We start from the raw sequence: 22,011 nt of genomic DNA on the forward strand, positions 1-22,011 counted from the left end.
CACCCAATCATCCCCCTGACCAGGTGCCGGCACAGCACGGTCGGGGAGGGTGGGAGCCTCCCATCTGGACTTCTGGAACTGTCCCCAGAGGAGGTCACACTCGGTAGCTCTGGCTGAGGCCAGGCGAGGCCCACAGGGACCTCACGGCCACGCTCACCTGCTTGCCGAGCTCTGCGCCTTTCAGAAAGTCGTCCACCGAGGCGCCTCTCCTCTTGACGTCCGGGGGGTCATAGCTGTCTTCCTCATCTGAGTTTGTATACTGCCCGCCGCCCCTCTCCAGGAAGATGCTCCTTTTCTCTAACTTGGAAGGAGAAGGAAAGGAGCGGTCAGGAGGGGCTGGTGAGGGGCAGGGGGCTTCCAGGCCCCCATGTCTTCTGGGCTTGGCCTCTGCTTCGCTCAGCCCCCCAGTCCCCCTGGGAGCCACCACGGTACGGACCCGTGTCCGGTGGCCCAGCGCTGGCCTCTGATGTGCTGCCCCCGTCCCTGACCAGAACCACTTCCTGCCTTTGCTGGAAGAAACCTAGGGACACCACTTTCCTGAAAAATAACATTCAAAGGTTCGCTTTCTCTCCATGCCCTCCAAAAGGTAAGCTGGCTGGGGAGTGAGCAGCAGCCCCAGGCTCTGGCTCCAGCCAGCTCTCGGGACCCCGCCTGGGGGCCTTAGGGGTGCCATCCCAAAGAGCAGAGGGGTGCCCACTCCCCTGCCAGGCCCTTCCTGCCCACAGAGCTTCACCAAAAGCACCACAACGTTCTGGGCCCGGGCTTCTGCTTCGTGAGAAACAACACAGCGGGGGTGGGCCCACTTCTCGTCAGAAGTCACAGATTAGTGTTTAATCGTTTAAGTATTTGAGGCCAGTACTGAACCAGTTGGGAGAGCTCACGCAACGGCCGAGGTTTCCGGTGTTTAGGGAGGACCAATGGCTGTCACTGCACCGTGCATCCCTCCCCAGTGTCCTATACGTGGCCTGTGTGACCCAGCTCTGACCATTAGGGTCTACACCCTTCCTCAGACTCCCTGACCTGGTCCCCACCCCAGGGCCAGGCTGACGCAGCCCTCGGGACCTCCAGGCGTCCGCACAGATATCTCCACCTGCAGCTCAGAGAGGACGCTGTCGGCGTCCGACAGCGTCCTCTCTGTCCTGGAGGGACCCTACAGCTGGACGGGCGGAGCCGAAACGGATGCTGACCGCCACTGTCGCCTCGGCCAGAGCCCCGACCACAGGCCACAGCACACATGCTGGACACCCTGGTGGACCAACACACCCGAGGAAGAGACGGGGGCTTTGTCCCAGACAGGCAGGTGGGGGTGGGGGGCACACGGTCTAGCCCAGCTCCAGATCCCACTCTCCCGGGCCTGGACGGGGCAGCACCTCATAGGTGTTTCTTACTACGTCATGTCTCACTGCACATCTCGTCTGGAATACGGCACCACCGTATCCCCGTGGCCCGCACAGTCCTGGGTAACAGGTATGCAAGTGTGTTTATATGTGTGCACTTCTGCACGTAGGGACGTGCGTATATGCCCACGGCTGTCTGTGCGTGCACGTAGGTATGTCTGTGTGCACGTGTGCATGGAAACAGGTCTGCACGCATGTCAAGTATGCACACGCACACAGCTGCGGCTCTGAAGCACGCAGAACCAGGCCGTGAGCCTCGTTCAGGAAGAAGATCCCCAGGCCGACTTCTAGAAAGCACCTCTCAGACCCTCAACACAGACAGAGCCTGGGGAGTGGGCCGCTCACAGCCTGTTGTTGGAGCTGAGCCAGGCTGGTCGAGAGGCAGTTTCTCTGGGTACGTGGGTCCATTTTCACATACCGAGAATACATTTTGATCCCATCAGGATCTGGCCAAGAAAGCAGTCCACGGGCACAGGGAGGCCGCGCAGCATCCCTCCCTCCCAGGCCAGGCAGCCCCTGGGCCCAGCGCCTGGAGCAGCCCCCTCCGCAGACCAGTGAGGAGAAGCCCGGTCTTACCCTGCTGCTCTCGGCCACTCTCTGCGCAGCTTCCCGGGCCATGGCCTTGGCGACGGACGTGGAAACCGGGGTGCCCTGTGGCTGTGGGAGGATCCGGCTGGGCGAGGGGGACCGCCTCCCCGGGCCCGAGCCCTGCAGGCTGGGCGGCTCCAGCATGTGCCCGTGGGCTGGGGCCGGGGCCCCAGTCTGCTCCCAGGCCCCGTCCATGGCGACGTGGGGACCCAGGTGTTCATCTTTGGTATCGGGGGCTCCGGCACTTGCTAAGGGCTTCGGTGTGGGAGTTCTCAGGTGGGGGGTTGGAGGCACCAGGAGGTCGGGAGGGATGGCAGCAGGGGCAGAGTCCGTGGACTCGCCCTGCACAGAGAGGGTCCGCACGGTCACAGCCTTGGCTTCCAGGCTCCGCAGCCGCACCAGCTCCACGGCTATGCTGTCCGCCACGGGGGAGGTGACCTCAGCCACCTGCACACAGAGAATGTCTGTCACAGGGGCCCGCCTGCCTGCAGCTTCTCCCCATGCACCCTGCTGGACAGGGGCCAGCCCCCAGACAGCCTCCCAGGCCCGGGACCCTGTCCATGCCCAGCTCAACTGCGTGCCCGGCCTGGAGAGCCTCAGAGGGGGGCAAAGGCCGGGGACTTCCACAGACCCCACCCGTGCAGCTCTTGGAGGTTCCTGGGCACCAGTGAGGACCACGCCTTTCCTTCCCTGTCCAGAATCAATTCAGATATAGATGCAGGGGCTTCAGAGGCATCAGAAGCCAGGTATGAACTGCCAAAGTTGGGTGGGGGGAGAAAGGGCCAGGCAGGGGCCAAAATGGACTTCCTGTCATAGAGCAAGGACACACTTTTTCTGCATGGGCATACCCTGCCTGCAGGCTTCCCTACGGAGGGGGAGCACAGGGGAGTCCCGAGGAGGAAGGAGAGCACGGGGGAGTCTCGGGGGAGGAGGGAGAGCACGGGGGAGTCCGGGGGAGGAGGAGGAGCACGGGGGAGTCCCAGGGAGGAGGGGGAGCACGGGGGAGTCCTGGGGGAGGTGGGGGAGCACGGAGGAGTCCGGGGAGGAGGGAGAGCACAGAGGAGTCCGGGGGAGGAGGGGAGCACAGCGGAGTCCCGGGGGAGGTGGGGGAGCACAGGGGAGTCCCAGGGGAGGGGGGAGCACGGGGGAGTCCCGGGGGAGGAGGGGGAGCACGGGGGAGTCCCGGGGGAGGGGGGAGCACGGGGGAGTCCCGGGGGAGGAGGGGGAGCACAGGGGAGTCCCGGGGGAGGTGGGGGAGCACAGGGGAGTCCCAGGGGAGGGGGGAGCACGGGGGAGTCCCGGGGGAGGGGGGAGCACGGAGGAGTCCCGGGGAGGAGGGGGAGCACGGGGGAGTCCTGGGAGAGGTGGGGGAGCACGGGGGAGTCCCGGGGGATGAGGGGGAGCACAGGGGAGTCCCGAGGAGGAGGGGGAGCACGGGGGAGTCCTGGGGGAGGTGGGGGAGCACGAGGGAGTTCCGGGAGAGGAGGAGGAGCACGGCGGAGTCCCGGGGAGGAGGAGGAGCACGGGGGAGTCCCGGGGAGGTGGGGGAGCATGGGGGAGTCCCGGGGAGGAGGAGGAGCATGGGGGAGTCCTGGGGGAGGTGGGGGAGCATGGGGGAGTCCCGGGGAGGAGGAGGAGCGCAGGAGAGTCCCAGTCCCGGGGGAGGAGGGGAGCACAGGGGAGTCCCGGGGAGGAGGGGGAGCATGGGGGTGTCCCGGGGAGGAGGGAGAACATGGGGGAGTCCCAGGGGAGGGGGGAGCACGGGGGAGTCCCGGGGGAGGAGGGGGAGCACAGGGGAGTCCCGGGGGAGGGGGGGAGCACGGGGGAGTCCTGGGAGAGGTGGGGGAGCACGGGGGAGTCCCGGGGGAGGTGGGGGAGCACTGGGGAGTCCTGGGGGAGGTGGAGGAGCACAGGGGAGTTCTGGGAGAGGAGGGGGAGCACGGGGGAGTCCCGGGGAGGAGGGGGAGCACGGGGGAGTCCTGGGGGAGGTGGGGGAGCACAGGGGAGTACCTGGGAGGAGGGGGAGCACCGGGGAGCCCTGGGGATGAGGGGGAGCACGGGGGAGTACCTGGGAGGAGGGGGAGCACGGGGGAGTCCTGGGGGACGAGGGGGAGCATGGGGGAGTCCTGGGGAGGAGGGGGAGCACGGGGGAGTCCTGGGGAGGAGGAGGATCACAGGGGAGTCCCGGGGAGGAGGGGGAGCAGGAGGGAGTCCTGAGGGAGGAGAGGGGAAGAGGGGAGTCCTGGGGAGGAGGAAGAGGGCAAGGGGAGTCCCGGGGGAGGAGGGGGAGCACGGAGGAGTCCCGGGGGAGGAGGGGAGCACGGGGGAGTCCCGGGGGAGGAGGGGGAGCCAAGGAAGCATGCCCCTGCAGGTGGCAACTCCCGGGGACCAGGCAGGAGGAGCTCAGATAGGCACTTACATCTGATGTATCAGCCCTGGCTCCTCTGGGGGAACAGGAGGGGGTGGGAGGATGGACAGCAGCTCCTCCAAGCGTCCCCCCGTCTGTGTGTCATGTGCCAGGGCGGGGCTGGGGCTGGTACGGGGTCCCTACGGTGGGCATTAAGGACACAGGGTCTCTGGGAGCCAGGCCCGCTGTGTGTTGATGTGCAGATGGCCCCCCTCCCCTTTGGCTGGTGGTACCATCTTCTCAACAACAGCCGGTTGAGTTTATGAGCCCGTCATCCACTGGGGGGCTAACTTTGTGGGGTCAAGAGGCGAGTTTTCAGTACTGAGGGGAGAACAGGAACCGCCCGGGGCAGAGCAGCAGTGGCGTGGGAGGTGGGTAGAGAGAATTCTGGAAAGGAGAAGCCACAGGAGAGAAGGGGGCTGTGTTCTGCCGGGGTGGGGGCCCTGGGCGCCGCTGAAGGTGCTGCTCAGGACGTGCCGGTGTATCTTGGGGGTGGAGAGAGGGAAGAGAGGAATGCCCCCCACCCCCTGCCTCACCCTTCCAGGAGCAGGTGCAGGCCAGTCCCTGGCCAGTCCCCGCGCGATCCCCCACCCAGAACTCACCCTCTGCCCTTTTGCATACACGCCGTAGCCAGACACGTTGGCCCCATTGGACAGCCCGGCGGTTGTCAGGGCGGGCGGCTTCCAGGAGACCTGGACAGTGGCTGGGGTGGCCCCGGCGTGGACAGTGACATCTTGGGGGGGCGCCGGAGGGCCTGGAGGCACAGAAAGCGCTTTCAGGGCACGGCCCTCTGGCAGGTGAGCGGCCGGGGAAGCTCACTGCTCTCACCTGGAAGGCGTGCTCTGGGCCGGGTGGCCAGGGCAGCGGGCGAGAACACGCACCACATGGGAAGGCAGGGCTGCTGGAGGGTGGCAGCTCCCGGCGTGAACCGCGGCCCGCAGCTCACCTGGGCGTTGTTCTGCCGCCTGCGACCACCTGCGCCCCGTTCCCAGTCCGCGAGCGCGGACGTCATTACTGGGCGGTGGGATTGGCTCAGGACGCACGCAGGCGAGCCCAGCGACTGGCAGAGAGAGATTCCTCCCTCCCTTCTCCCCTCCTTGCTGCTGCTCTCTTTCCTCCCTCCGTCTGTTCATGGACTTGAGAGAAGGTAGGGGTGGACCGCGTGTGGGAGGGGACAGAGCTGAGCGCCAAGAGAGACGGGTCTGAGGACAGCATCTGGCCCTGAAAATCTAGCTCCGCACACAGGCTTCCCAGCTGCACCAGCAAACACTTCTCTTGCGCCGTGGCCAGTCTGCATGTGCCGTGGGTCGTGAGCAGCCAGTTCGCGTGGCACGGAGGCCGTGGCTGTGGCCCTGGTCATCTGGAGGCTCCCAGGGACAGCAGGATGGCCTGTGCTGCCCACCACCCTTTCCTCGAGGTCTGTGCACACTTCCACATCCTTCTGTTTGAACGTGGCATTTCATTTGGAAAAGAACATATTTATAACTTCCAGGAGGAAGGCTCGGAGCCCCACATTTGCTCCCCCAAGGTATTCATTTCTGGGGGGGGTGGGCAGCTGTCTACGGAGGATTCTCTGCGGGCCACATGCTTCTCCTTGCTGTGTACTTTCCACCACGGGATCCTCACACAGGCCTGTGATCGCAGCACACCCCCACTTTGCATGTGAGGAGATTGAGGTTCAAGGGAAGTCACTCAGCTATTCAGTGCCGGAAGCAGGATTCACACCCACACTTCCCTGTAGCCCATTTGCAAAGGCACGTAATGACTCCACTCTTAATAACATGCCATGATAAAAGTCTTCAAAACATCTTCACAACCTGGCTCAGAAGTGAAATTCTACCTGTATAGTTAATTTAAAGGTGATGTATTGCCAAAGAAAGGTGTGTTTAGAGTCGGACTCAGAGAGCAGATGTCCTTTCCTTCATGATTCCCCCATCCACTCACCTGCTCAGCACTGACTTGGCTACTGCTGGATACCAGGCCTTTGCCTTATAACCAAGACAACCAGTTCTATCATCCTAGAAATGCAAACAAATCAGAGGCAGGATAGGACGTGATAAGAAAGTGGACACTGGAGCCTGCCTGCCCAGGTTCAAGCCCCAGATCTGCCAGTTACTGACATGGGACCTTGGACAACTGTCTTTTATTTAGTTACCTTATCTATAAAATAGACACGATACAGAGCCTGTTGGCAACAACGGCTATGTACTCACTAAAACATCATCACTGTATTATTATTTTACTCCTGCTCAGACAGCCGTGCTCAGTTTCTAAACTTCCCTCTCAGTAAGATGTGGCCCCTGTGGCTGACTCCTGACAGAACAGGGCAGAAGTGATGGGTGCCATGTCCAGGCTAGCCCACCAAAAGCTCCACAGGTGAACCTATAAGGTCCTTCCCCCTCTGGTTGGGAAGGAGATGACCCCTGGAGGCAACCTCAGAAGCCACAGAGTAGAAATGGCGAAACTACAAGATGGACATGCCTGGGTCCCCAAATCATCACTGGAAGAGAGCTGCCCATCAGGAATATCTGCATCAGATCCAATCATGAGCAAGCTTCTGAGAAATCATGGCTTCTAACATACAATAAATCATCAGTACAGCCAACTTCATCAAGCATGAGATTAAATGAACTAAAATGTAGATAAAGTGCTTGTAACAGTACATGGGCTCAGAGTAAGTGCCATTTATATGCTAATTATTGTTATTATTTGTTTCAACTTGATTCCAAAGGCACTGGACTCCTCACACTCCCATAAAAGATCCTGAAATCTCCACCCTCTATATCAGAAGTGGAAGACCTTTCTGGAGAGCATAATCCTTTTAGTGGGGACCACTTGTTTTGGTGGCTGTTGTGTTTGACCAGACTCTGGGGATTTAGTGATGATGATTCTGTTTTCTGTCTCTGAGTAGGGCTGTTCCTTCCTAAGCACTGCTAGCTGCATCGACCTTGAGTGCCGTCTGCCTCCCTTCCCTGTGATTGGTCACCATGGTGGACTTGCCCCTCAGAGTATGGGACAGATCATATAGGCCCTCATCCACTCAGAGCTAAACTGCTGCCAGGACTCTTGGAGACCTGTGGGGTACCACGTCCCCCTATCTCCTCAACACTGTCCTCATGGCCTGGTAGCATTCATAAGATGAAAGCAATCAGTGGTTCTTGTCAGAGCCAGGTCACTCTCCTTTGCTGATGAAGAACACCCAGCAATGAGAAAAGCAGCCATGCCTCGTGGTGGAAAGAAGCACCTTGAGCCATTTCCAAAAGCCTCCCGTGAACATGCCCCGTGTGATTCATCCCACACTATGAGGTAGAGGGAAAGTGGACGGCATGTGATCTGTGCCTTGAAAGGAGGCAAACAAATTAGCAAATCTGACACTTAACCAAATTCCTTTTTATTCTCCCTTAGGACACTGCCCAGCTTACTTGTACGAGAGATAGAGTCCAAGCAGGAAGTGGTGGTCTTGCTGGATTGTGGAGTTAGAAGTCGGCGTTCAATGATGGCAGACGTGATAGAAATTGAGAGAGGCCCCAGAGAGTGAAGACCCAGTGCAAGAGGATCCCTAACCTCTGTGTGCCCATTCCCCTCAAACTATTCGGTGACCCCTAAATTGTGCCTGTGCAGGGCAGGCAGGAATGCAAACAACATAAAGGAAAGTAAACAGCTAGACAGCTATAGAGTTCAGCACTGATTCTGGTAGCTGCCTAGTGCTAACAGGAAGAATTTGGAGTTCAAATCCTTTTAAGTTAGAGGAGCTTGAGTTTTCCATTGGAGACACAGAAGGCCCATCTCACAGAAGTTGGGATCATACATCAGGACTAAGGGCCACATTCTAAGGCAAAAATGAAATATATTTACTCAAATAAAGCTAAAACAAGCATCTACAGGATCTAGATATGTCACAAATATAACTGTCTGCTAGACTAAACCTCAATACTCTGCAGAGGTGTTGTTACAGCTGTTACTGATGAAGATAACAGAATCCAGAGTCTTTCTAGGGCATAATCTACAATGTCCAATACACAAAGAAAGTCACCAGATGTGGAAAGAAATGAGAAAATATGATTCATAATCAAGAGGAAAAACAGTCAGTAGAAGTGGGCCCACAGATGACCCAGATGTTGGAAGTAGCAAAGACTAAAATAATTATTACAAGTAGGTTAAAGAATGTATAGGTAAAGATAAATGTGGTAGGTGAAGAGATGGGAATTCCAAGAGTGATAAGAAAATTTTAAAAAGGACCAAATGAAAATCCTAGAATTGAAAACTGCAATGGCCAAAATAAAAATTTCATTTAATAGTCTTCACAGCAGACTGGACACTGCAAAAGAAAGAATGAATACACTTGAAGACAGTGTAATAGAAATTATCCCAACTGAAACACAATGAGGAAAATGATCTAAAAAATAAACAGGAGTTCATAAATCTGTACGACAACAGCAAGCAATCTGACTTATGTATAATTAGATTCTCCAAAGTGAAAGTTAAAGTAGAAAAGGTCTGTGGGGATACAAAGTTTGAAATTTGAAGAAAAACCACTACCACTACCACCCTTAGATCCAGGAATATCAGTAAATTTCAAAAAAGATAAGTAGAAGTAAAAGTAAGCCTAGGCACATTACAGTCAAATTACTGACCATCAAAGTCAAAGAGATAAATCTTGAAAGAGAATGAAGGGGACAACAGGAGAACTGACTCCTTATACAAATAGGGGAGGTCAAGAGAAAGGGAATGACATTTGCACAGTACTGCAGTAAAAAAAGTCTAGAATTCTATATCCAGAGAAAAAATATTTTTTTAAGTTTTATTTATTTATGTAATCTCTACACCCAACATGGGGCTCAAACTCCTGACCCCAAGATCAAGAGTTGCACACTCCTCCAACTGAGCCAGCTGGGTGCGCCCAGAGAAAAAATATTTTTAAATAAAGGTGAAATAATGAGTTTTTTTTTTTTAAGATAACCAAAAGAATACTGAAACAGATGCTAAAGGAAAGTCTTCAGAGCTGGAAGGAAATCATACCAGGTGGAAATATGAACCTACAAAAAGGGATAAAAACTGGTGGAAATTGCAGATATATTGGGAAACATAAAAGACTATTTTTGTCGAATTCTTCAAAAGCAATTAATTAAAGCAAGATAATGTATCAAGGGGTTCACAATATATGTAAAAGTAAAATATATAAAAACAATAGTAAAAATGAAGGAGCATAAATGGAATTATACCTTGGTACTATTCTTCCCTTGTAAATACATTATCTTATTAATGTAAGCTAATTTTTTAAAGCTTTATTTATTTGAGAAAGAGACAGAGATAGTGACAGAGATAGGGAGAGTGACCATGAGTGGGGAGGAGAGAGAATCAATCCCCCTGCTAAGCAGGGAGGGCTCGATCCCAGGATCCTGGGATCATGATCTGAGCCAAGGGCAGACACTTAACCCACTGAGCCACCCAGGCACCCCTGTAAGCTCAGTTTTGATAAGTTAAATATGCATGTGTTACTCCCTGCAGCAATCTCTAAAGCAAGAATACAAAGAGTTATAGCCAAAAAAAGTCAATAGAGGAGGAAATGGAATAGAAAAATACACTTAGTTGACTCCTTCCTTCCCTTTCTCCCCAAAAAGGTAGGGAAAGATCAACAAAGAAAAAAACAGGATAAATGAAAAACAAAGAGCATATGGCAGACTTAAACCAAGTCATATCAGTAATTTTACTAAAAGAAAAGGAACTAAAGATTCCAATTAAAAGGCAGAAATTGTCAGATTTCTATAACACCAAGATCCGACTATTGACTATTCATAAGAGACATCCTGAAAATAAAGATACAAAGAATTTGAAAGGTTAGAAAAAGATATAACATGTAAACACTCAGCATGAAAAAGCTGGTGATCATATGAATGTCAGACAATACAGACTTCAAGACAAGAAGTAATACCAGAGACAAAGAGGGGCATTTCATTATGAGAAAGGGGTCAATTCATCAAGAACTAACCACTTAAATGTGTATGCACCTAGGGCGCCGGGGTGGCTCTGTCGTTAAGCTTAAGTGTCTGCCTTCGGCTCAGGTCATGATCCCAGAGTCCTGGGATCGATCCCTGCATCAGGCTCCCTGCTCAGTGGGAAGGCTGCTTCTCCCTCTCCCGCTCCCCCTGCTTGTGTTCCCTCTCTCGCTGTCTCGGTCTCTGTCAAATAAATAAATAAAATCTTTAAAAAAAATAAATAAATGTGTATGCGCCTAATAATGGAGCTTCACAATCTATAAAGCAAAAAGGAGAAAACTGAAGAGGAAAATATAGACAATATTTAGAAATATATATTTCTATATATATATTATATATATTATAAAATATATAATAAATTATATATTTAGAAATATATAGACAATAATTCTCAATAACTGGAGAGACTGAGCAGACAAAACCCAGTAAGGGTATGAAGATTTGAAGAATTCTACTAATAGGTCTCTCGTGTCCCATCTGGGAAGTGGCTTGCCCTTCCTGCAGCCGCTGGGCACTCTGCATACAGGCTTCTGGTCGTGATCTGCCTTGAGTCTCGGGGCCTGCAATTGCCAAGCCAACCCCAGCAGGCAGGGGGACAGTAGAGCTCAGGAGAAATTCCAGCCCGTCTCTCTTCATTCAAGTATCCAGTTCACCTGGCACTGGGAGGGTGGGGGATGCACACGGCAATGCTTAGCCCAGGCTGGAGGGAGGAAGTCTGGCCACCACCAGTGGGCAGGCCTGGCCTCTGCAGGGACCACAGGATCCTGGAGCTGTCAGGTGGGAATGATGTGCCTTGCTTGTCTAGGCCCTTTGGAGAAGTCCTTTTCACAAGATGCTGTATGCAGTGTTGCAAACCCTAAAGATCATCTTAAATTCTGATTTGAAATCTACTTCTGAATGCCAGCTTTAAATTCCACCCCTAGAATTTAGGTACCACAATGGCTACCACTGAAAACACCACGTTTCCTGCCCCCAACAATTCACATGGCTGATGTCACCCTAAAGCACACACATTGCCCATCCCTCTGCTGACAGCTGCCCCTGGGACGTGCAGCTCTGTGACCTTGTGATCACACCTGTGGCGTCCTGTTTCTAGTATCGGCTTGCTGAGGACCCACCTGATCCTTCTCCTTGGGGGTGAGTGGCTTCTCATAAAGGCAGGGGACTCTGGAATTCATGATTCCGGCCTTTCTGTTGAGTGACCAGACCAGACCAGAGTTTGCTGAGGGCTAGCGTTGCAACCTGAGCTAATTGTAAGTGTTCAGAAACCCCATTAAGTCTTTCAGGGTCACTAGTGTTTTCTTGATCACCTGGCTCTGGCACTTTGATCAGTCTCAACAAGGAATGCTGATTAAGCTATCAGGCCTCGTTGTTCTGAAGAGCAATGGTCCAGAGCTGAAACCAGTCTGGGATCTTCCTCAGTTCTCGCTTCTACATAAAGTGAAATCACAGTTGAGGGACAGGGGTTTGTGGGTGAAGGGAGACTTGGAACTGCTCTTCTGTCAGCTCCAGCCCAGCAGGGGGTGGCTCTCATGTCCGCCGTGCGGGCGTGCTCAGTACAAGTCATACCTGAGATGAGTTCAGAACGCACTGGTCTGGGAGCACCCCTTTCCTCCCACGCAGGGCAGGATCTCCCAGACCTTCCCCTCACTGCACTCACCACCATCAGAACATGGTCTGCATCCCCCACCCCAGAATTCATGCTGAAATCCGAACGCCCACGGTGCTGGTGTCAGGAGGTGAAACCTCTGGGAGGGGCTGACGTCATGACTGCAGAACTCTCAGAGGGGCGTCAGTACCCTCACCCAGGAGGCCCCACAGGCGTCCCTCGCCTCCTCTACCCCGCGAGGACACGGGAGAAGACCCGTCTGTGGACCAGGACGCAGGTCCTCCCCAGACCCCAACTCTGCGGCGCCTCGGCCTCGGACTTCCAGCCCCCAGAGCCGTGAGGAGCGACCGCACTGTGTTCGGGCGGTGCACACGGCCCGGGACGCCGGGGGTGGGGGGCTACCCTGTGGGACGTGCCCTAGGCTCATACCTGGACCCCCCATCCTGTCCATCTCATGGTGAGCTTCTCCAGAAGCCCAACCTGGTGGTCCCAATGCAGGTTCCTCGTCCCTCCCGAGCCCCGCCCCCAGCCCGGTGCCTTGTGTTTCTCATTTCTTGACCCCCCCAGCACTGACCACGTGACTGTATGGTAGGCATCAGGGCCAAGTGTCTTCATTGTCCCGGTATTCACAGTTGACGCCGTGGCCGGTCAGGAAATCAAGTCATCACGCAAGGCAAGTGTGCTGACCCCTTAGAAGGCCATTGCTCCTGAGACATCGCTCCCTCCCCAAGGCAGCATCCGCCCCACCTGCCCATGACATTGCTGCTTTGTAGGTCAGACGCTAGTTGGTTATGGGTTTGGCAAATGCTGGAGAACACAATGAAATAGAAGTGAATCCATCACAAATTGAGCGGCCCATCTTGTGTTAGAGGGAAGACTTCAGGCAGCTGGTAAAAGTGCTCCTGGAGAAGAAACGAATTGCTTGTAAAAACTACCGACAAATGAGGTGGGGTGGGGCCGGATGAACTAAGCACAGAGAGAAGTCCAACAAAGAGGCTGCAAAGACGGGCATTTCAGGGGATCTCGTGAGTAACGCAGGACGAAGAGAGGCTCTAAGAGGAAACAAATTATGCCCTCAAATATTCTTGCAAAAATGACCTTCTTTGCTCCAAGAAGGCTACTCTTCCCCCAGGTGTCCGGGCTCCCACCTGGGCACAGCTGGCCTGCTCGGAAGGTGCACCACAGCCAAGACCAGCACCACGGAAGTTTCTGGAGGTGGGGGGAGTTGCCCCACGGCAGCACTGGGCGTCTGGTGACTCGGAGATGAGCAGACCCGGCGGGCTACGATTTCCTACGATTTTACGTAGCAGTTGCGCCCAGAACCCAGAAAAGCGTCTACAACAGAATTTCACACCCTCTACACAAATTCACCCGCGTGTGTGATTTACGATGAGAGAGAAAGAACGGTTTTGAAGGCGTGCGGACACTTGGTTTGCTGTTCCACTCAACGAGCGCGCGCTCGCGGGAGGGACGCTGTGGGGGAGACGTCCCCTTACGCCCCCGAGGGCGGCCTCACTGTGTCCTGTCTTTTCCAGGGCGGGCCTCTTGCAGACGCCAGTGTGAGAAGAAGTAGCTTCAAAAACATGGTCCCTACACAAAATCCACGTATTCTCCCTCCCCTCTCCCTCTCCCTCCCTCGTGGGGCTTTCCAGAACAGTGCCATCTGGGTACCGTCTTCCCTGCCTGAGCCCTCTCGCCCCAGCCCTGCCCCTCGGGGCCCCACGGGAGGACGGGGCTCACCTGCGGGCAATGTGGAGAATTCCACGAAGGCCTCTTTCTTCTCCCGTTGCTCCAGGGGCAGCTGCCACGGCATCTGGTGAGGCTTGGCCAGGACCTTCACCTTGTAGGCCATGTTGGGCCTGAGGTTGAAGAACTGGTACTTGTACCTGGCAGCCCTGACGACGTCGAGCTCCTCCTCGTTGAGGAAGATGACGTGGCTGTAGTTGCTGTTGGTGGGCAGCCAGGAGAGCTGGGCGGAGATCTGGGTGATGTTGTCCACCCTCAGGTGGGAGGGGGCCACCACCACGTCCTTGCCCACCAGCAGCGTGCACTGCAGCTCGTCCGAGCTGCCCCTGCTGGTGATGCACTGCACAGAGATCCGGTAGGTGCAGGCCGCTGTGTTGAGCTTCTCGATGAGGGCCTTGGTTCTGCTCCCTAGCATGAGGCTCACGCGTGTCTCCTGGTCCACCAGCACGTTGTAGCTGCTCACGGTCCCCCAGCCCGGCGGCACGGCCGGGGGCTCCCAGGCCACAATGACACTTCGGGCGAGTTGCTTGATGAGGGTGATTTTTCTAGGGTAAGGCACGATGTCTTCTCCGGTCTCGTCAATGCTCACGCCCAGGGTCCCCGCACCATTGTCCGTGACGCCGGCGTGTGTGTGAGCGGGGGTGCGGAGGTCCACAAGGCTCCCCCCCTCCGAGCCGATGCCGGCCTGCTTGATGAGATTCTGGTCCTGTTCTTTGCCCAGCGTACTTGCTAGTCGTGACTCGCTGTCCTGCACAAAGTCCACAAAGTTGGAGGGCACCAGACCCCTCTGCCCGTCCAGGAGCTCACCTGTTGGCACAAGGACAGTGAGAGCACCCAACCCTCGCGTCGGGGGTCCCCAAGGCCCCGCCCCATTGTCTGCGAGAGCAACGGGACCACAGAGGATCCCACAGGTCTCCACGGAAGCCTGCCCAGATGTCCCTTCCTCAGTACCCCGCTCTCATGACTTGCCACCTGCCACCCCTGAATCCATCAGTCAGGGCGGCCTCCTCTTTAATGCTTATCATGAGCCAACACCACCGCGTTCAGTTACCTGCATACGGGCATTGACGACCCTCCCAACGGGGCTAATGCCCCATGAGAGCAGGGACCCCTTTCTGTTCATCACATGAACTGTCCTGGGACACCTAGCACACAGTAGGTGCCCAGTAAGTGTCTCAGACCAACACACACGCATGACACGAGGGGTTTGGAGGTAAAAAAAAATAATAATAACCGTCTTCCTATCATCTTTGCTGGGGCGAGCATATGCATAGGAACTAAAAGGTGACCCTCCCCCCTTGCAAGGCACCGTGTACGTCCTAATGAGGTCGCCAGCGCGCCATCTACTCTGATGCAGAGATTATCCATGCGGTGCCAGACCACACTGTCGAGTGTCAGAGAATGTCATCGAGCTAGCTCTCGCAGTGACGGGCGGCTGCAGGGAGAGCCCCTTCCTGTTGTGTGAAATGTTCTTTTTAGTTGGGCTCAAAGCCTATTAGCTGCAGGGGCCTGAGAAACCGAGAGGTGTCTTGAGGAACCTCCAAGACGACACGGTCCGGACAACCTTCCAGCACCAGTGGGACAGGGAACCCCCACCCAGTACCTGGCAGGAGGCTGGGGAAGCCTGGGGGCGCCGACACTGGGGGCCCCCGCCTCGGGGGACATGTGATGGACCCAAGGAGGGCACGAGACCATTAAACCTGGATTCTCCCAGAATAAATGGGGACCCTGACTCTGCTCCTGGTCCTATGGAGGGTGTGGGTGTCAAGATGGCCCACCCTCGCTCGCCTCCAGGGCACTCCCACAAGGGGCGGTGATGGCAAGGATGCTGACGGAGATATAAGCAAGGCCCGCCGCGCAACCACCCCACACTGCGTGGCCCCTAGGCCGGCCCAGAGGTGGGGACGCGCTCTCCACATTCTACCCAAAGGGAAGCTTCCCCCCCGCCTCATGGACAGTGGACCCCCGAGCTTTGCAGCCCGCTGTGAATCAGGCTCCATGGGGCCATGACAGAGAACCCTGCTGGCTTCGAAAGAACCAGTCCTTCTGCTCAAGGGCAATCACGGGCAGAGACCAAGACCCTTCCGTCCAGAGCAACTCAGCTCGTGACACTGCAGGTGCTGTCCCCAACTCGTCCTCAGGCTAACGAGGGGACAGGGGTGAGGCGTCCCAGACGGGGGCGATTACATTTCCCGATTTTAAGCTGGGGGAGGGATCTAGCAGGACGTGGGCCAGACAACAGCCGAAGCCAGAGGTCGGTGGGATCGCCCTGAGCCAGGGGAGGCCACCACCTGTCCTGCTGGGAGGAGGTCAGCTGGGGGAGCCCGGGGTGCTGTGCAGTGAGGTAGGAGAGGCAGGACAGCCCCTCTGGGACAGGAGGGTCCTCAGCCCAGGGTGTGTGCTTCAGCTGCCCGGGGAGCTCTGCGGGGACGTCCGAGGTCTGCCGGGGCTAGGACGCCCCTCCGTCATCAGAAGGGCGGAGGGTCAGGAGTAACCAGGAGCCTGGCCCGTCTGTCAGGGCCCCGGGCAAACAGGTCAGGCAGGCGGCCCGCCCCGGCGCGCCCACCGCCCCGCACCCCCAACCGACCTTCGTAGAAGCCGTCTTCGTCCATGTCCCCGTAGATGTAGAGGTACTTCCCCGCCGTGAGCGGCAGCTCGGCCTCGGGGTTCTCATTGGGCCCATCAAAAGGGTTGTAGCTGGAGGAAGGAAGGACTCTCTTGAGTAGATGCTCCGCGTGGAGGCCAATGCGGCGCCTGCCCCCGCCCCCCTGCGCCCGCACGCCCGCTCGCCCACGCGGGCCCAGACCAAGATGGTGTACGTGTGGGTCTGTGAGCCGGATGACACATTGACAGTTCCGTCTTTCTGCTCCTACCTGTCGCGTCTACCACAACGACACGTGCTCAGATTAGGAAGCAAAAAAGAAGATCATGCACCCTATAATCTTCCTGTGTATGTTATTTAGCAGAAGTGGAATCATATTACATAGGCTTTTTAGTAATCTGCTTATTTTTCACACTTTCCCATAGAGCGGGACCCTCCCTCCGCCTCATGAAATATTCTATCGCGTCCTTGTTAATGGATGTGGAGTATTTCACTGAACAGACTGACTCACGCCACTTAACCAATGTCCCAACAACGTTGGGTGTTGATGTTGCTTCTAACCTTTGGTTAATCTGAACAGCGTTGCATCAAATATCCTTCTAAACATATCTTTGCACACTTCCACAATTTCTTCCTAAAGGTAAATCTCTAGGAAGCATATTTGTTTGCTCAAAGGCATGGATATTTTTAACGTTCAGGGTGCCTACTGCCAAAATGTCCTGCAAAAACACGGAGGCACTGTTTTGCCCTCCCCACCTCCTCAGGGTATGAGAGTGCCCACCCTCTCAAGTCCTCAAAATATTGGGATGAATATTTTTTTTTACAATCATGCTCAATTTGCAAAGAAAATATATGGTAGGTGAATTTTGGATTATCAAATTAATTTTAAATAACAGAAAAGGCTCCACTAAGTAAAATGGCATTCCTGGTAGTGAAAGGTAACAGCCGTGTCCTGAAAACGTGTAGTAGAGACGCTGTGATGGGTCACACGCCGACAGCATTGGAGGCTCACCAATACATCAGGGACAGGTTTTATGTGCTCAGCAAGGAAAGCAGAGAAAGTGTTACTTCTCCCAATTTTAAGCACAGAGCGAGGTATGAGGTGCCGGCCCAAAGTCACAAGCTCCCTAAGTCGTGGGGGTGGGAGCAGAGTAAGGACCCCTGATCCCCGTCCTGTGCAGATTTCACGGCACCAAGTCGCTCTGCTGCTCCCTAACCAGGTCCCAGGGTCTAGGAATGCTGTGCAATGGGCTGATGGTTTTCGGAAGTCATTAATGGCCAGGGGCCACCTGCACCAGGAGCAGACAGACGGGTGTTTACTGTGAAAGCCTGGGGGGGGTGGTGGTGGAGGAAGTGGGGAAACAGTCTGGCAAGGGGGTGGCATATGCAAAGGCCCTGGGGCAGGGAGCAGGGTCCCTCCCGGGAGCTGAGAGCCAGCCTGGCTGGAGGTGAATGCAGGAGCATTGAGGGATGACGACTGGCAGGGTCCCCGTCGGTGTGGATTTGATCTCTGGAGCTGGGAGGTATCACGAGTTTTAAGGTGGGGTGTGACTTGAGCACGCCTGCATTTTATGGAGACCCTCGGGGCACCCTGTGCATGGGGCTGGCAGAGGAGATGGGGTGAGGACGTTGGATCAGGGAGCGGCTCAGGAGGTGACGAAACTGGGCTTTGCCTGGACACAAAGAGTGAGGGGCCATGGGGCTGAAGGCTTCATGGGTCAGGATGAGCGGAGGGGGACACGGGCACTGAGTCGGGTCCGCGGGCGGGGGCTGATGCTGGGAGAAGGGAGGGCAAGGGTCAGTTCGGGGTGTCTCACTGAATTTGCAAGCTCAGGGAGGGCGAGGGGGGCAGCCGTCGTGTGCAAATGGAGAGCCCACCCCAGGCAGGACCCTGGACTCGGAGGGAGTGCATGGGGGCCGGACAGATAAAGCACCCCGTGCGCCCTGATCTGCAGACAGAAAGGAGGGAAGGCCCCAACGCTGCCACGCACCCACGTGCGGGGGTCGGGGGGGGGCAATGACTGCAACAGGAAACCTGTAGACACAGAGAGCATGGTGGCTTTCAGGGCAGGGCTGGGGCGGGGTCGGGGGAGCAGGCAGAGCCGCAGGGCGAGGCACAGGTGAGGGTGGCGGGCATCCGGACATGGCGGCGCACTTTCCGCCGTGACTTGTGTCCCACGTGAGCGAGTGACGCCTCCGCAAAACTGTTTGGACAGAGGGTGGGGGTTCTGGGCCGGCGGCTGGGGAGCAGGCAGGAGATGTGGGGACAAGCGGGCGGCCATCGGCGGGAGGTGAGTATACCAGCCGCCACGGGAAGCGACATCCAGGGCAGGGCTTCTCCTGTTCTAAGTTTGGAGAAACTTCTGTCCAGAGGCTGGTTGAATAATGTCGATGTTTGGCCGCCAGAAAACCCCCCAAACTCCTGCCTCTCCTTCAGAAGCGCCCCGTTGGGGACACTCTAAGGACATTTAGAGAACTCGGATCTGCCACATTCTCTCTGGGCCCAGCTTCTGTGCTGTTCACAGTTTGCTGCGGTTTGGGCTTTTCTGGCCTAAAACACACAGACATCAAAGCACCACCAGGAAACCGTCAATAGCGCCATCGAGGAACAGGACTAGGGGGACGCGGTGCACTCCGGCCGTGGTTGGCAGCTGCCACGTCCTGCAGAAACCAGCCAGTCACTCTTGCCTTCTCTCTGCCTGGTTTCACGCTGCTATGGACTGCGTCCTCGGGGTGCACCGGCTCTCGGGGCCCCTGTCCCCGGAATGAGCCCCGGCCTGTCCCGGGGAGTGGAGGGAAGGCAAGCCCAGGGCACAGGGCGGGGGAGGCAGGGGTATGTGGTTCAGGACCCTGGAAGCCAGCTCGGAGAGCGCAGCTCAGCATCCGGATGGCCCCACCTCCTCTGTGACACAGGCAGGTCGAGCCCTACCCCCAGGCTCCCCCCCCCCCCCCCCCCCCCCCCCCGCACCCTGTGGCCCGGCAGCTCCTCCCAGGGCTGGGGCAGTGTCCCCACGGACAGTGCAGGTCATGTGGGGTGCAGCCAGCATTCAGAGCGGGGTGTGCCCGCCCCCGGGGCTGGCTGGCTTCCTAATCGAGAAGCCTGTGGCCCCGGGGGAGCGGGGAGCGACTCCAAACCCTTCTGTTATCTGAGCAGCAGAAGTGGGTTTTCATTGGCAAAGTGAATGGATCGCTAATCAGAAAATAATCTGCTAATCAGCATAACAGCTGTTACAAATGGCTCCCCTTGGAGAAAACAAAGGGTGTGGAAGGTACAGGGCTGGGCTAAACCTCCGGTCACTCCCGCCTGCCTGAAGCTTGCGGCTCTGCTGGGGGTAGTGTCAGCGTGCCGCAGACAGACTCGGGGCACCTGGGACCAGAGGCCGGGTCGTGGTTGAGCGTGAAGAACAGGAGGGACAAAGTGTTTCCTGTCTGCTTGTTTCTGTCTAACTCCTGAGCGGCTGTGTCTGTCCTAGCAGGATCTGGCGTCAGGATGCTTTCCTTCGAAGCAGGTCGAGAATTGGGGGGGACACAGTGGCTCTGCGCTCGTCTCTGAGTCGTGCGGAGCCCATGGCCTGTGCGTTCTCACCGAGTGTGGACACCACAGGACCCCCCCACCCAAGCCTGGTGGAGCTGGTGCCTGCAGGCCAGGGCCCGGGGGAGCGCTCCCAGACCCATGGCCTCCTCGGGGGGGCCCCCCACGCCCAGGGGGGCAGAGCGGAGCTTCGTGCTTACCTATAGCGGGCGACACACAAGTGGACCTTCCCCGAGTATCTCTGCTTGGAGGTATTGGAATTCCGTTCATTATCCATCTGTTAAAGACACAGACAATGTTCGAGTTACGCTTCGTGCCAGGAGCACACGGGAAACCCTTTGGGCCCCGCTGAGCTTCCTGCCCCAGATGGTGGCGCTCCCGTGAGACACCAGCCCCGAGATGGAGCGGCTCCCGCAGCGTGGGCCCCCAGTCACTCAGGAGGACATTTATACGGAACGCATCTCCCACGCCAGGAGCGGACCCGAGGCGGGGTCTTCCCCGATGCAGGGAATGGGACCTGCTGGGTGGACCGGGCGTGTGTGCCAGGCCCTGCCAGGCTTCTGTGAAGACATGGAGATGGAGAGTGACCGTGTCCTCTGCTCACAGGAGCTCAGCCCCAGGACACGGACACCACTCCCCGCGCTCGCCTGTCCGACAGTGCCCGGGGCTCCAAGGCCGAGACATCCGGGAAGACTGCATGGAGACGGCGACATGAGGATCAGTGAAGGCTGGATATGGGGATTGGTGGGAGGGAGAAGCAGGAGGAGGGAGGAGGTAGGAAGGGGGGAGGACTCTGGCGTCGCCACCAGCCGCACACACACCAGGACTCACGTCTGATTCAAACCCGCATCTTGGGCTAGCGGATCTCGACAGAAAGGCGGGCTTGACAGATGGAGGCTCCGGCCTGTCACCAGCAAGTGGGAGGGGCCGGATGTAGTCCCCGATCACGGCGCGGCTTCGGACGGTGCTCTCCTGAGCTGACCACGACACGAGACAGTTTAACAAGGACACAGATGAAATAACAGCACACACGGGTCCTTCGACCCCCCAGCATGCCTGTCCCCTCACTGCATCAGCCTCGGGGCTCCGTGTTGGGATCCGCCCACCCCACCCCCCCGTCCTGGGTCCCCATGGCGAGCCTGACCCCACTCCTGGCCATGAGAATGGCTTGGGGGCAACGGTGGTGTCGCGTGGGGAGGGAAGTTCCCGCCACAGGGAATTAAAGGGAGTCGTGGAGAGAGAGGCTCTCCCTTTCCCTGGCTGCCATGTGGGAGGCTGGGAGGCTCGGTGACGCTGCAGCCACACTGCCACCAGGAGGAAAGTTGGTCCCATCAGAGCGCTCATAGCAGGGGAGCCGCCAGGTGGGGAGGAACCGCCTCCTGGGGATGTGGTTCGAGCCCCTGAGTCCAGCTGTGCCTGGAGCTGGACCTCCTGTCTCCTCATCCTGACGACAAGTAAGTTCCTTCCGGCTCGCACCAGTTTAGGTCGGCTTTGCTGTCATTTATGACCGAAAGAGTCCTAACTAACACAAGAAGTGGCCAAAGGGCCAGGCATTTTTAGGGTTCCAACGTGAAACACAGGAGCGCAATCTCCCCCCGTCGCGTCCGGCCTCTGCCTGTAGCCGTCACACCACGGGATCGCCTCCCTGAAGATGTGACCTGCTGTGTCCCAGCTGGGAAATACCACGTGATTCAGTGTAAGGCGGGAAGTGTCCCACCCGCCAGGGGCCCCGCGGCTCACCCTGATTAAGGGAACTGTGAGAGAGAGCCCCCAAATTGGACTCGGTGCCACAACAAACACGGGGCTTTGCTGGGGGGGGGGTCAGATCCCGGAGGGCAGGGGCATTGCCGGGTCGCCGCCATCTGTCCCCTCTGCCAAGGGCAGGTGCTCGGCGTACAGCAGGTGCGAAGTGACCCAAAAGCCTCAGAATGGCAGGTGCGAAGCATTACTGCTTCTCCCTGCCCCGGGCCGTGGGGGGTGCGAACCCTGACCCACGGTGGTCCGGCCAGCGCCCTGTGAGTGGAGGTGAGCAGGTGTGTGATCCACTGCCTCCTTTTCCTTTCCATGGAACATTCTAGAGAGAGGCTGTGCCTTCCAGTGCTCCTGAGTGAGGAGAGTGCAGCCCGTCCCCCAA

The 22,011-nt window shown here is 57.0% G+C and overlaps 1 protein-coding gene across 10 annotated transcripts in view; it reads right to left on the reverse strand.

The window, feature by feature from the left end:
- The window catches only part of RIMBP2 (RIMS binding protein 2), a 162,651-nt gene that overhangs the window by 23,325 nt on the left and 117,315 nt on the right, over positions 1-22,011 (reverse strand). For all 10 annotated transcript variants that reach the window (XM_028089021.2, XM_088019316.1, XM_088019314.1 and 7 more), the window contains 7 exons: positions 20,709-20,854; positions 20,078-20,154; positions 16,331-16,440; positions 13,738-14,550; positions 4,995-5,146; positions 1,974-2,432; positions 158-301 (listed from right to left, as the gene is read on the reverse strand). In XM_028089021.2, coding sequence (XP_027944822.1) covers positions 158-301; positions 1,974-2,432; positions 4,995-5,146; positions 13,738-14,550; positions 16,331-16,440; positions 20,078-20,154; positions 20,709-20,854 — 1,901 coding nt within the window. The remainder of the gene's footprint in view (positions 1-157; positions 302-1,973; positions 2,433-4,994; positions 5,147-13,737; positions 14,551-16,330; positions 16,441-20,077; positions 20,155-20,708; positions 20,855-22,011) is intronic.

This window comes from Eumetopias jubatus, unplaced genomic scaffold, assembly GCF_037043125.1.
Source record: "Eumetopias jubatus isolate StellerSeaLion01/CBP00866 unplaced genomic scaffold, mEumJub1_p1.0 scaffold_16, whole genome shotgun sequence".
Classification (NCBI taxonomy): Eukaryota; Metazoa; Chordata; class Mammalia; order Carnivora; family Otariidae; genus Eumetopias; species Eumetopias jubatus.